Source organism: Primulina huaijiensis, chromosome 17 (assembly GCF_012295235.1).
Source record: "Primulina huaijiensis isolate GDHJ02 chromosome 17, ASM1229523v2, whole genome shotgun sequence".
In the NCBI taxonomy this organism is placed as follows: Eukaryota; Viridiplantae; Streptophyta; class Magnoliopsida; order Lamiales; family Gesneriaceae; genus Primulina; species Primulina huaijiensis.
This window is the reverse complement of record NC_133322.1, coordinates 7,836,141-7,850,709: the sequence shown is the minus strand read 5'-3', so window position 1 is coordinate 7,850,709 and position 14,569 is coordinate 7,836,141. Positions and strand designations below refer to the sequence as shown.

The 14,569-nt window shown below is 30.7% G+C and overlaps 1 protein-coding gene across 1 annotated transcript; it reads left to right on the top strand.

Annotated features, from left to right (window-relative positions):
* The first annotated feature begins 9,095 nt into the window (after positions 1–9,095).
* On the top strand, positions 9,096–10,247 carry LOC140962252 (FCS-Like Zinc finger 13-like). The gene is made up of 2 exons (XM_073421100.1): positions 9,096–9,798; positions 9,911–10,247. Exons 1-2 carry the CDS (start codon positions 9,200–9,202, stop codon positions 10,068–10,070), a joined length of 759 nt encoding a protein of 252 aa, XP_073277201.1. The 5' UTR covers positions 9,096–9,199; the 3' UTR covers positions 10,071–10,247.
* Positions 10,248–14,569: the final 4,322 nt, after the last annotated feature.

The following is a 14,569-nucleotide window of genomic DNA, read 5'->3' as shown; positions in this document are numbered from 1 at the left end:
TCAACATATCGATGAATAATTAAAATGCGAATATATCATGAAAAAGATCAAATGACTTTATGAAAATGATTAAAGGAAATATTTGAAAATATAATGGAAGTTATACTTCTGACCGCACGTGATGAATGAAATATGTTAAGATTCTAAAATTTCAAGAAAGTCAGTGATTACAACTCGACAATGTATCTAATAATCTCGCAATTAAAACTTTATGGACATGATGTTACGGAATTGAAAATGCTTGAAAAAGCATTTTTCACTTTTTGCGTATCAAATATGACTCTACAACAACACAGAGTGTGTGGATTTGCGAGATATTATGAACTTATCGCATATCTTCTTGTGGAGAAAAAGAACAACGAGCTGCTAATGAAAAATCATCAGTCCCGACCCACTGGATCAACAACATTTCCAGAAGTAAACGTCATAAGTAAAAATGAATTTAAACCTGAAACTAAAATCAAAGTCGTAGACAAGGTTTTGGTCGAGGTCGTGGTCGTGGTCGCGACCGTGGTTTTGAAAACAATCGAGATAGTTACTTCTATGACTCATCTCAAAATTGTGTCACAAACCACCCACTAAAAATGCATCACGAGAACATGAGTGTTAATGAAAATCACTCCAAACGATTTGAAAGTTCTTGTTTTATATGCGGCACTCCAACACATTGGCCTCGTATTTATCGCTTATAACTAAAACCAACAAAAACAATTATAAATATAAGATGTCGTGTAGACTTGATTAAATGTTATGGTAAAATACATTTTTTGTTACCTAATGGTAAAAAATTTCTAATAAATGATGTTTTGTATTCACCCAATCGAAAAGAAATTTGTTGAGTTTTATTGACATATATTTTCATGGGTATGATACTCAGACAATAAATGAAATAAATGAGAAATAGTGTGTCTTACCACATATAAATTAGGAAAGAAATATGTAGTTGAAAAACTATCAATGCTCTCTACTGGATTGCATTATACACATATAAGTCCAATTGAATCAAACATGGCAGTTGATAATTCTTAAATATTAATTAATTGGCATGATCGATTAGGACATCCTGGTTCAATAATGATGCAAAGAACTATAGAAAATACATGTGGTCATCAACTGAAAAACCAGATGATCTTTCAAAATAATAAATTTCAATATAAAAGCATGTTTTCTTGGAAAAATTATTATAAGACCATCACCGGCTAAAATCCAAACTGAGTCACACATGTTTCTTGAACGTCTTCAGGGTGATATTTGTGGGCCAATTCATCCACCATGTAGACCATCTAGATATTTTATGGTATTGATCAATGCCTTCATCAGATGGTCACATGTATATTTATTATCAACTCAGAATGTGGCATTTGCAAGATTACTTGCTCAAATAATAAAATTATGGAATCAATTTTCCGATTATACAATCAAGACTTGATAATACTAGTGAATTTACTTCTCAGACTTTCGATGATTATTGTATATCAATGGGAATAACTGTTGAGCATCACGTTGCTCATATACATACACAAAATGGATTAGCTGAATCATTGATTAAACGCCTACAACTGATTGTTAAATCAATGATTATGAAAACAAAATTCTTTATTTCTATATGAGGACATGCAATTTTACATACTGCTGCATTAATTCGCATCAGACTAAGTGTATATCATAAATACTCCCCATTGCAGTTTGCATTTGGTAAACTAGACATTTCTCATATGAGAATTTTTGGATGTATGATGTATATGCATATTTCACCGCCTCAACGAACAAAAATGAGATCTCAAAGAAAGATCGAAATTTATATCAGTTATGATAATGCATCAATCATTCAATATATTGAGCTTCAGACAGTTGACGTGTTTACAACATGTTTTACTGATTGTCATTTTAATAAGGAAATCTTCCCAATATTAAGGGGAGAAAAGAAACATATCGAAAAAGAAATTACATGGTATGTATCATCATTGTTACATATGGATCCAAGAACTAAACAATGTGAAAAAGATGTACAGAAAATTGTGCACTTACAAAGAATAGTAAATCAAATACCATATGCATTTGCAGACACAAAAGAGGTAACTAAATCATATATACATGTTGCAAATGTCCCTGCTCGAATTGAAATTCTAAAGAAACAAATTGAAGACACTCATGATGTCATAAAACGATTGAAGCGAGGAAGGCCAATCGGTTCTAAGGAACAAAATCTTGAAAAAAAATGCATAGAGAAACACGACGATCATAAAATAGAGAATGATATTCTGGTAGAAACAGATGATGATGAAAATGTTCTGTTAGAACAACAAACTGACGAGAATCATGAAATCTCTATCAATTATATTAATACTGGAAAAATATGGAACCGAAAAGATATAAAAGAAATTGATGAGATATTTTCTTACAATGTGGCATTTGACATCATAAATGAAAATGAAGATGTAACGTACCGTACTTTTTCTACTTAAAATTTGCGGAAGAATTAAAAATTTTCTTAAATAAAAAGTTAACATTCAAAATTCGATAAAGGAATTAAAACTGTACGTCTCTCAAGTTGTTGCAACAAAAGATTTGAAATTCAAAGTTTGACATAAGAAATAAATGTTTTCATAAACCTTAAAACATGGCGGTCCTCGGGTTTAGCCTCCCGCTCAGTCCAAGCCTGCTCCTTGGTCCCCACCTCCAGCCTCCTCATAAACATCCTCACCTGCATCGATCAAGTCTAGTGAGTCTAAAGACTCAACACGTATAAACTGGAAGTAACGAATAATACGTAAGAAAACCACATGCAACTTCAAAATAGAGCTTACATACTTAAAACTTGAACTTGCATATCAAAAGCTTGAACATGTGTACATACATACATAGACGTGCCATCAACATAAAACTTTTCTTAAACATGCTTGCATACTATAACATACATAACTTCATCATTTTTCGTAGAGGCATGTTTCAAAGCAAGTGACCCATAACATAATCGCCTGATCAGACTAAACCACAGTACTGGGATGACAGGGACGTATCCACTGCACCATACATGAGATCCCCGTTCATAATTTAACGGGCTGATTGGTCCACGTTCATAATTTAACGCTTTCCAATCTCGATCTAAACCCGTTCATAATTTAACGGGCGGATTGGTCCCCGTTCATAGTTTAACGCTTTTCAATCCTAAACATAATTTGGTCACAAGACATTTAGCATACCTCAAAAACTTAAAATATTTTCTTGCACGTCAAACATACTTACTTGGCGCTGTGGGATTCGTTGGACTTCGATTGGGGCCACTGCTGCATACTAACATGAGTTCAAACACTTATCTTTCATAGCTTAGACGTAGGTACTTGTGCTCACCACCGAAGTAAATAAATAGCTTATGACATTCTAAACCACTCGGGACTTGACCTCGTTTAATCATCATACTAAACCATGAAATAGAACCCCAAAACAAATCCTATATTTTATATTCATAACCACAAAACACTTCCTATACTTTATATTCATATTTTAAAAATTTAAAAAAAAAAATTTTAAAGAGAGGTACACGGACCCCGTGTAGGGGTCCGGGTAGGCTCTGGAAATTCGTATTTTTGAAGGAAAAAGGACACGGACTCCGTGTCGGGGTCCGAGTAGCCTCTGGACTTGGACATTCACAAAAATTCGCTATCTTATTCATTCATTCTCTCAATCCAAGCCTAAGGACCATGAACCAACACCTCGAGACTCATCCTAGGATGCTATTACATTGATTCAAACCCGTAAAAACACCCCAAACATCTCCAAGCATTGACAAGCAACTTCAACACAACAATAACCCGTAATCCGACATCGTTTCGCTTCCTACGACTTCTATTATATCTCAAGCCAATCCCGACCCAAACGAACCACCAAATAATATCTAAACTCATCCCATAACATATCTAAATGCAGTAGCACAAGCCCGGCGGTGCCCAACGAATCCTGCAAGTCAAAAACTTCAAAACATGATGAACATCATTTTCATAAAATCGCAGGTTTAAGCAGTCACACAAAAACAACCATAACTCACTCGTTTCTCTTCCAAAAATTACGAATTTTATATCAAATCGAAGGTATCAAAGAGACTACGTTTTATATGTTGAAAGTTTTTCCAGAAACTCGACCAAAAAATCGCAGTTTTTAAAATGACAGCAAAAACGTGAGTTGTGATCCAAAAACCCTTTCAAACTTGATCCAAACATCATTGCTCAAACTTCCACACATTACACATGTATTTTTACGCATAAATAACAACACAACGCATAATATGACAAGATCGATGCATAAACGAAAGAATATACGTGCCTTTTGATATTTAAAAATACCGAAACGACGGTACCGACGCGGAGACGGAGCGAAGGTTGATCCGGGACGATGGTGGCTCGATTTTCTTTGAATAAAATCAACGAAATTTGCTGGAAAATATAGGGGAGAGGGGCGGCTGCACTTGGTGCTCTAGGAACCCTAGTATTTTGCTCTCAAGGAATTGAAAGAAGATAGAATGACATGTGTGTGCTGATGGTGTGTGTAAAAACATGTAAGTGTGTGTGAGTGTGTGTAACGTGTGTGTGATTAATTAGGTGTAATTAGGGGCTAATTAGCTTAATTAAATAAATAATAAGCAATTTTCATGATAATTAAAATACTCATTCTCCACAAAATTACTAGCATTCCTACATTTGAAATAAAATACACATGCTTCAAACTTTAAAAATTTTAAACCCTTCAATCACTAAATAAATAAATTAGACTTTAAAATACTAATACTTATAAGTCATTTAAAATACCCCAATCCTAATTTAAAATAAAATACCACGTAAAAATATTTGCCAACATCGTTACCGGTCTCTGTTCCCCGATCCCGCATCAAATAATCGACTGAAACATGAAACTCTAAAAATACATTTTAACGTGCATCACATAAACGTAAATAATTTAGAATAATGCATTTAAATAAATCATGCACCACTAAGACTCATTTTAAAAAATTAAATAAATGCTTTAATAATTAAATAAATGCATGGTTTATACGTGTACTGAATTTGGGCACTACAGAATATCATGAACCAAAATCTTTTAGTGAATGTAAAACTCGACAAGATTGGATAAAATGGAAAGACGCCGTCCAGGTTGAATTGGATTCGCTAAATAAACGTAACGTTTTTTGGACCTATAGTCCTTACACCTGAAGGTGTAAAACCTGTTAGGTACAAATGAGTTTTTATTCGAAAAAGAAATGATAAAAATGAAATTGTAAGATATAAAGCTCGACTTATTGCACAAAGTTTTTCTCAAATGTCCGAAATGGAATATGAAGAAACATATTCTCCCGTTATGGATACAATTACTTTTTGATATTTGATTAATTTGACGGTATCTGAAAATTTAGAAATAAGTTTTATGGATGTTGTTGCAACTTAATTATACAGATCATTCGATAGTAATATATATGAAAATCCTTAAAAGATTTAAGATGTTTGAATCACAAAGTTCAAAACCCAAAGAATGTTATTCTGTGAAATTGCAAAGATCATTATATGGGTTAAAGAAATCCGGCCGAATGTGGTATAATTGGCTAAGTGAATACTTAATAAATAAAAATAGATATGTAAACAATTCAATATACTCTTGCGTTTTCATTAAGAAAACAACATTATGATGCTTAATTGTTGTTGTATATGTAGATAATTTAAACATCATTGGAACGGATAAAGAAAATCAAGAAGTTATGTTGTACTTGAAAGAAGAATTTGAAATGAAGGACCTTGAAAAAACAAAGTATTTTCTGGGTTTGCAAATTGAACAAAAAGAATGTAGAATATTTGTTCACCAGTCAAATTATACAGAAAATGTCCTTAAACGTTTTAATATGGATAAATCAAATCATTTAAGTACTCCAATGGTTGTTAGATCATTACACATATAAAATGATTTATTGCGTCCATGCGAAGATGATGAAGTTATTCTTGGTCCAGAAGTATCATATCTAAGTACTATTGGTGCCTTTATGTATCTTGCAAATTGTACAAGACCTGATATATCTTTTGCTGTAAATTTATTGGCAAGATTTAGCTCATTTCCAACAAAGAGACACTGGAACGAAATTAAACATATATTCTGTTATTTACGAGAAACGACAGACTTGAGACTTTTGTATTCAAAAGATATCAATCAAAGTATAATTGGTTATGATGATACTGGGTATTTATCTGATCCACACAAGGCACGTTCCCAAATTGGATATGTATTTACTCGTGGAGGCACTGCAATTTCTTGACGTTCACAGAAACAAACACTCGTAACAACTTCATCAAATCACGCCGAGATTATTGCACTACATGAAGCTAGCCGTTAATGTGTGTGGCTAAAATCAATGACCCATTGTATCCAAATCTCATGCAGATTATCATTCGACAAGAAGTCTGTGACACTATATGAAGATAATGTTGCATGTGTTACTCAAATGAAAGAATGATACATAAAAAGCGACAGAACTAAACATATTCCCCCTAAGTACTTCGCATTCACTAAAGAGCTTGAGACGAATAAAGATATTGATATTCGTTACAGTCAATCAAGTGAAAACTCATCATATCTTTTCACAAAGACACTTCTTATGACAATATTCAGAGAGCATATATATAACATTGGGATGTGCAATGAAGAAATTTGTGAAATATCGTTCGTGTTAAAATGAGGAGGAGTTTATGTGATTGCATTCGTTTTTCCTTTACTATGATTTTTATCCCATTGTGTTTTTCCTTGTAAAGGTTTTAAACGAAGCAATATAAAAAACATGTAATGAAGATAATCATTGTATCATGATCAACATCACAAGGAGGAGTATTGAAAAAATTGAAAATTAGTGTGTGATGATGTATATAATGATGTAATTATTTTTAAATTATTTTTAACAAGATTCTATAAATAGCTCTCTCAATTTGTGAAGAATATATACAATTAAGTAGTGAGAAATTTATAAAGTGGATAGTTTAATATATTTTCTAATTATTAATATATTTTCTAAGTTTGAAAATATATTTTACTGTAATTTTTTTTTTTAACAATTAGAGTTTAGTAGTAGGTTTGGTGAAAAGTAGGATGTTGACAAAAGGGCACATAAGTAATTTCACACTGATCAACATCTTTTTCATTTTTTATTCTTTATTATTATTTTTTAATTTTACATCTTAATTCACAATACCATGCGTGAGAATTCAACGGCACCATAGACTTCTTCCATGTCGATTGATGGATTCTCATAAGTGGCTCGCGGAATTATAAATTTTCATTTTAAAATAAATTTATAAATTTTATTTATGTTATTTTCCAAATTTACTTAAAAATACATAAAACATATATTTATTCATACATTATTAACAATAATAGATTTTAAATGAGCTCTTTCTATTTCGGGACGAGTCGACCTAGTCTTATGCAAGGTCCAAGTCTATCGGTTCTTGAGACAATGGTTCTTGTGTTTGCAACGCTTGTTCATATGCATTCTTTCTTCAACAATTTTTTACGAAGACGGACGTTACCGTGGATCAGCCACGATTTATGACATGAATAATGTTAAAGGTATAACCAAAATATCGTACAACGATATATCGTGAGATTTTGCAATGGGATATTGATAAATAAAATTTTTGTATTGAATTTTTTATATTATCAGAATTATTATATAAATTTAATTGTAAATGTAGCATTACTCCAAATGATAATGATTTACTCACTTCATGGCTTAGATGGTAACCGTGCCAAAATGGCCATGGATCTTTCCCACGGACGTGACATGGGGTCATGGCTTCTTCTTTTTATTTCATTTTCCTCTCAATTATTACATATATAACTTTTGCTATAATTATTTCAAAAAAAAAACTTTTGCTATAATTGTAAAAAAAATTAACTATTTAATTAAATATTTTATTCGCCTAATTTAGGCATGGACTTAGTAAATGATATTGTATTGGTGGTGGTGTCACATCATATAAATGATTTTTTTTATAATTCCAAAACATTATGTTATGTTATAAATTAGTATTATAATTATTTTTTTATTTTGAGAGATTAACAGTTGAATTAAATATAACAAGATGAGAAAACAAAAATTAAAGAATATTTTTATAAAATTGTGTCATATAATTTTTTTTTAAAATATACTCTAAAAATTAATTTTTAAAATTAAAAAAATCTACTCCAATTATTTTGAGTCACAAAAGCAACGCGGGTCCTACCACGAGTGGGCTTAGTCCACAATAGTCCAAGAAACATGAAATTAATAAAGGGGCCTACATTCCAAATACGTGGGCTCTATAATAATTACGTATGATACAGACAACCCAATCGCCGGCGGGGGTCTTGGACGGAATCTTCCCCCGGACTGATTTACCGGCGAATGGGCCCCATTTATTGGATCGGGTCACAATCTTTGAAGTAGACGTTGCTTAAAATATTGTCCACTGACAAGTGACAATTTTTTAAAAGAAATTAACTTCAGAATTGTTAAATGTTCACTCCGATTTAATTAATTTTTTCACAGTTATATATATAGATTTGGATAAATTTATTTTGAGTTAGTTTTTGAGTTTAGTTAGATCAAGTCTCAAACTTAAAATGATGTCAGAGAGTTTCGATATATCGTTACGTGTTGGACTAACATATGGACAATCTTATATTGTTTCGTAAAGTTCACGCTCTAGTTATTTATTTCAGGACCTGATATTGTGTGTTAAATGTCTCACATCGACGAGATTAAGTTATTGAGAGTTGTATATATATAAACTTAGACAATATCGGGAGTTGAGTCAAATTAAATCTCAATTTTAACTAGAAATCCCCAATTTTGTATTAGTGGAATAAAGTGGTTGAATTATTGATGAGAAATTAAATCATTCCATTATTATTATAATACTAAGATTTTACACTCGTATATATATATTTTTTTAAAAATTTTTAATTGATTTTTCAAGTATACAACTTGCTATAGTATTATTTTGAAAAGATTTATATTATATATTACGTGTCAGATGAACATTATTTTCAATTATTTATATGAAACCATGGGCTATGAGTCTACCAACAAACGTCAAGCATAAATTGAAGACCCGTAGAGAACGTTTTTCAGGACTTTCAATTTCAATTCTCTGTTCTTTTCAATCCAAGTAGCGGGAATTTTACAGCCATGTTGGTTAGGAAATCCAATCCGGCGATCGGAATCCTCGCCGGGACCTTTGTTTCGGGTAATAAGTCCGGGTTGGTGGACGTTGCAACCAGCTCGATAAGCCACCTAGAGCCCAAGAACACATCACCAAGGGGTCCAAAAAGTTATCATCTCGGCGGGGTTGGATTAGGCATTGTGGCGGCCCTCGAAAAGTCAGGCGATGCTCACGGCGAAACCCCTTCAAACAAAGCGTTGTGTAGACGGAATTCGAGGCGGTCCAACCCGATTCCGGTCACTTCGCCGAAGATTTCATCGAGAATAGGGAGAGAATTGGATGATATGGAGATGGATAATAATCCAGAAGAATACACAATAGTGACATTTCATGGCCCAAATAAGTCCCACACTAAGGTGTATGGAATTGAACATGGTCGAGGGGGTGATTATAGAACCACCCCTTTTAGAATACAAACAAGCAATAATAAGAGCCAAAGGGCTAGTGTTTTTCATATTTCTCCGGCAAGATTCGGGCCGTCCGGCGGAATTCCGGCCGCCGATTTCCTTAGCTCGTGTGACATGTGCAAGAAGCAACTCCATGACAAAGACATATATATGTATAGGTATTTTTCTACATCCTTCATGTCTAATCTCTAAATTTTTACCCTACACTTCTTTAAACCTTGGCAGATTTCGTCGTGGATTATTGTTTCTAATATCTGTTTAAATTTGTAGGGGGGAGAAAGCGTTTTGCAGCACGGAGTGTCGATACAGGCAAATCGTGATCGACGAACGCCACGAGAAGTGCGGCACCGAGGCGTCGAGGCCGGTGGATGTATCGAGCTCGTCGCTAACAAAGGAAAATTTTTTGACCCCCGGAATCCTAGCAATCTAGAGTTTGTTTAACTTTTTTAAGCAAGAAAAATAAAGATCCAATCGATATATACACATACTTATATGATCATATAATTTCTAATAACATATGTAACCTAGCCGGGATTGTATCACCCTTCAAAATATATGAGAAGGATAGATTTTTTCGGAGTGAAATGATTAGTTCCATTTTTCCTTTTTTTTTCCTTTTACTTTTAACTTTTTTTTTTTGGGCAATAATTGAGATCTTGACGTGGACTGTGTATCGATCATTGGTAGGGAATCGTATGCCACTCGTTGCATAAAATATCTTTCAATTATTAATTATTTTTTAAAAGTTATTTCGATTTTTATTAATCACAACATATTTATTATATTCCTATAATTGTACAACGTAACGCTTGAACAGTGTTCTAAACTATAAAACTTTGATGAATATTTGAAACACACACATATTTCATTTCAATATATATTCAGAAGTAGGGGTGAGAAAAAATATCGAATTTTCGGTAGATTGATATTATCAAACCAAAAAAATGTCGAATTTACCGAATTTTCGGTATATCGAAGATTTCGGTGTTTAACAATATCGAATTTTTCGATATGATAAAGGTATGCAATTTGAAAATTTTTGTATATACCGGAATATCGAAATTCCGAAAAAATATATATAAAATTTAAAATATATAATATTTTAAATCAATAAATTTATAAAAAAAAATTAAAATGTAAAGTTTTTTTGGCTATGAAATGATAGATATCGATATCGTATCGAAATTTCGGTATATCGTACAATTTCGATATAATCGATATGTTAGTTATATGTATCGAAATTTTCGATATAATGAAATTTTTTGTACGGTATCAGTAAGAATTTTTTTATATCGTAATTTTCGATATGATATACGATATAAGATTTTTGATACGATACGATACTGTACGGTATACCAATCCTATTCAAAAGAAATTAGAAGGCATAAAGATATAAAGGTATACATCCTTATTTATATAAAAGCTTGTATCCTTCTGGATGCGTTACGTGCTTATTTAATCGATTTTTTTTATTTTTGTCAAAAAAAAAAAATATATATATATATATATATATATCAAACCAATTTTAACCAATTGCATTATCAAAAGTCTCTAATCTCTATATAGGCAAACTTATAATGGTAAATTTAGATTTTTTTTTCTTATGCAGTTTTATAATTTATATTTTTTTTTAAATTATACTTGAAAATCATAGATTAATTAAGCACATATTTAAATAATTGATTTTTCGTTTGATTTTTTACTGTTCTTTTTATTACTGTTATTATTTTTAAGAATTATCATCGTTAATTCAATTTTAAATAATATTGATCCAATTGTGGTGGGCTTTTAACTTGGGTTGCCTGAATAATTGGATAAGCCCATAGTCAGTCAACAAAAATACTGGTCATTGGAACTTGCCTTGCGTCAATTTATAATATGTTTTTAAATAATAATTATTTATATAAAATATATTTAGTTTTGTTTTATTTTAATTTTTTAAAATATATTTTAGAAATTATTATCATGATAATACGAATAAAAGGAAAATAAATAGTTCTAACCCATAAATTATCATTTCGAAAGAAAATTTTTGGGTCGTTACACATCAAATTATTAAAATACATTTATAATTTGAATAAAATTAATTTGATAATCAACATCCATTTTCCAAGAAACTTCGTGAGCGATAGATTTATCGATTTCAAGAATTTAACACTTGGCAAAAATTTTAAATTGGTTATATAAAAATTGTTTAAAATATTATTAAAATTAGACACTCCGTTGTAGGGATGTAAATGAACCAAACCGTTTGTGAGCTATTCAAAGCTCGATTCAATAAAAGCTCGTTTGAGATCGTTTAATGAGGCTCGTTAAGATAAACAAATCAAACTCAAGCTTTACAGTATTCGGCTCGTTAGCTCGTGAACATATTCGTTGGTAAGTTCATGAGTAATCTTTTAGATGAAAAAATAATAGTTTTGATATTTGATTTATTGATTTTGCATATTATTTATGAAATATATAGAAAAATCTATTAAATTTATTTATTATAACAAATTTACAAATTTTAATAAGAATAATATATTTTTTTTAAATATATAATTTATTTTTAATTAATTTAATGAAAATTTAAATGTATAATTCATATTTATTAAGCTTGTTTAGGTTCGATAAAGACTTGAATAAGCTCGTGAGCCATGCATATATTCGTTAAATAAAGCTCGAGCTCGGCTCGATTATATACGAGCCAAGCTCCAACATTCAAGAGTTCGGCTCGGTTCGACTCGATTACATTCCTACTCCGTTGATACTCAATTTCTTGAATGTGAAAACAGAATAAAAAAGACTTGGGTCGGACACCCTCAAATAGATTGAATCTTGAAGACACTTTTCGCTCATCAATTCAGCCCGTCCGGCCAGACATAATGTGCGGGGGTTGAGTCCTCGCTCATTGAAGAAGCCGATAGGTCTCGTTCAGAAGCCTTAAATAATGTTTTATAGATAGTCAAGTTTCTATATTTAATAATATTTATTTTTATTTTTTAATTAATATACTTCACTCACTAAGTTTTGAAAATGTCATTTCTTGAATAATTTTTTTTTAAAAAAAAAAACTGAATAAATTAGGTAATGATAAAATATTAAATTTGTTTTTTTAATAAAATTTTTAATTTATGTGAAAAATAAATAAATCTTGGTGAAATATTTAATACCTTAGGCAGATGAAAGTCCAACGCTAAAATGATAAGTAGAAAATAAAAATTATCAAAATGTTATAAATATATTTTTATTGTAGATGATTATCTTATTTAGTTAGATTTGAAAGATTTGTAATTAAGATAATTAGATAAATATGACATGATAATATCTTTAAATGTTTGTATGTTGTGATCTTCTCCTATAAATAAGGTGATCGTGTTAAATAAAAATTGCACTTGATTATTGGCTCATTCTCTCTTTTCTTTCTTGAGTGGGTCTCATGTGAGACCGTCTCACGAATCTTAATCTGTGAGACGGGTCAACCCTACCGATATTAACAATATAAAGTAATACTTTTAGTATAAAAAATAATACTTTTTCATGGATGACCCAAATAAAGATCCGTATCACAAAATATGACCCGTGAGACCGTCTCACACAAGTTTTTGCCTTTCTTTTATGAATTATCTCTACTCATCTCTATTTCTTTTATGGTTTATAACATGTTATCAGCACGATGTTGTAAACAAACATATTTCTCGTTCTATTGATGCTATTGGAATAGCACATCGTGCTGTCAATATTCAATTTTATGAGATGTCTGTTAGTGCTATAGAAGTAGCACAATTATAATTATTGATATATTGGTGCCCGTGAAATATCATGATGTCGATGACTCTAAAGTAGCACAACATGATTTTATATTGAGAAAAATTTATGATTAAGATATGATATAAGATTTATATATATTGAGAATCCAAATAGATTCAGAATATAAAGAAATTCATGATAAAGATATAATGTAATGATTTCATATATTGAGAAACTGAAGATATTCATGACTTATATCTAATATTAGATCCAAGATCCATAAGTATTACTGAAATATATAGATCAATGACAAAGTATATCAATATTTGTAAAGAAATATTGGTCAAAAGATCAAAAATTTGTTGATATTCATGAAGAATATTTATATAAGATCCAATATTTGACAATATTCTTGAAAAATATTAATTTAATGCCCTTTTGGTTAAATATTTTTTGAAGATATTATGAATTGAGAAATTTATTACAATTTTTTTAAAAAATATCGATATAAGATCTAAAATTGTCTATATTCCTAAAGAAGATGATTAAATCTCTAAGATATATCAAAAGAAAATGCATGATCTATCATTTGTCATTATTTTGTTATGTATGTTCAATGATGAACTGCATATGCTATTTGATAAAAATATACATATGAATATGTGGCAGTGAGACCAGAATGTTTGAAAGAGAATATATGGCAGTGAAACCACAACACCATCAATCGAAAAAGAGAATAAATTGTCAATCCAATTAATTGATATCGTCATCTATACTAAATATCGATGATTATGGTAGTCTATGCATGATCATGGCAGTGAATTAAGCATAGAACATTTATGTATTTCTCATCCTCTGTCACCCATTTTCAATTCCATGTTTCATTGCATGTTATTTTTATGTTAACTAAGATGCTTCTATTATGTTTTTTTAAGCTATCATCCACCAGCATATATAATTCTTCTGGTAAATTCTTAAATCATGGCATAACCACGTGAATCTGATTAATTATCCATATTTTGTTTTCTTTTAACCTAATGTTATTTAATGAAACATTATTTTATATGGATATTAATGTTTATTTATATGGATATTGATGTTTATTTATTGATGAATATTGAAAAGGAACGTTTAAATTCTCAAGTTTAATTTTTCAATTTCAATATCTTAGTTATAGTATTTTATTTATTCAAAGAG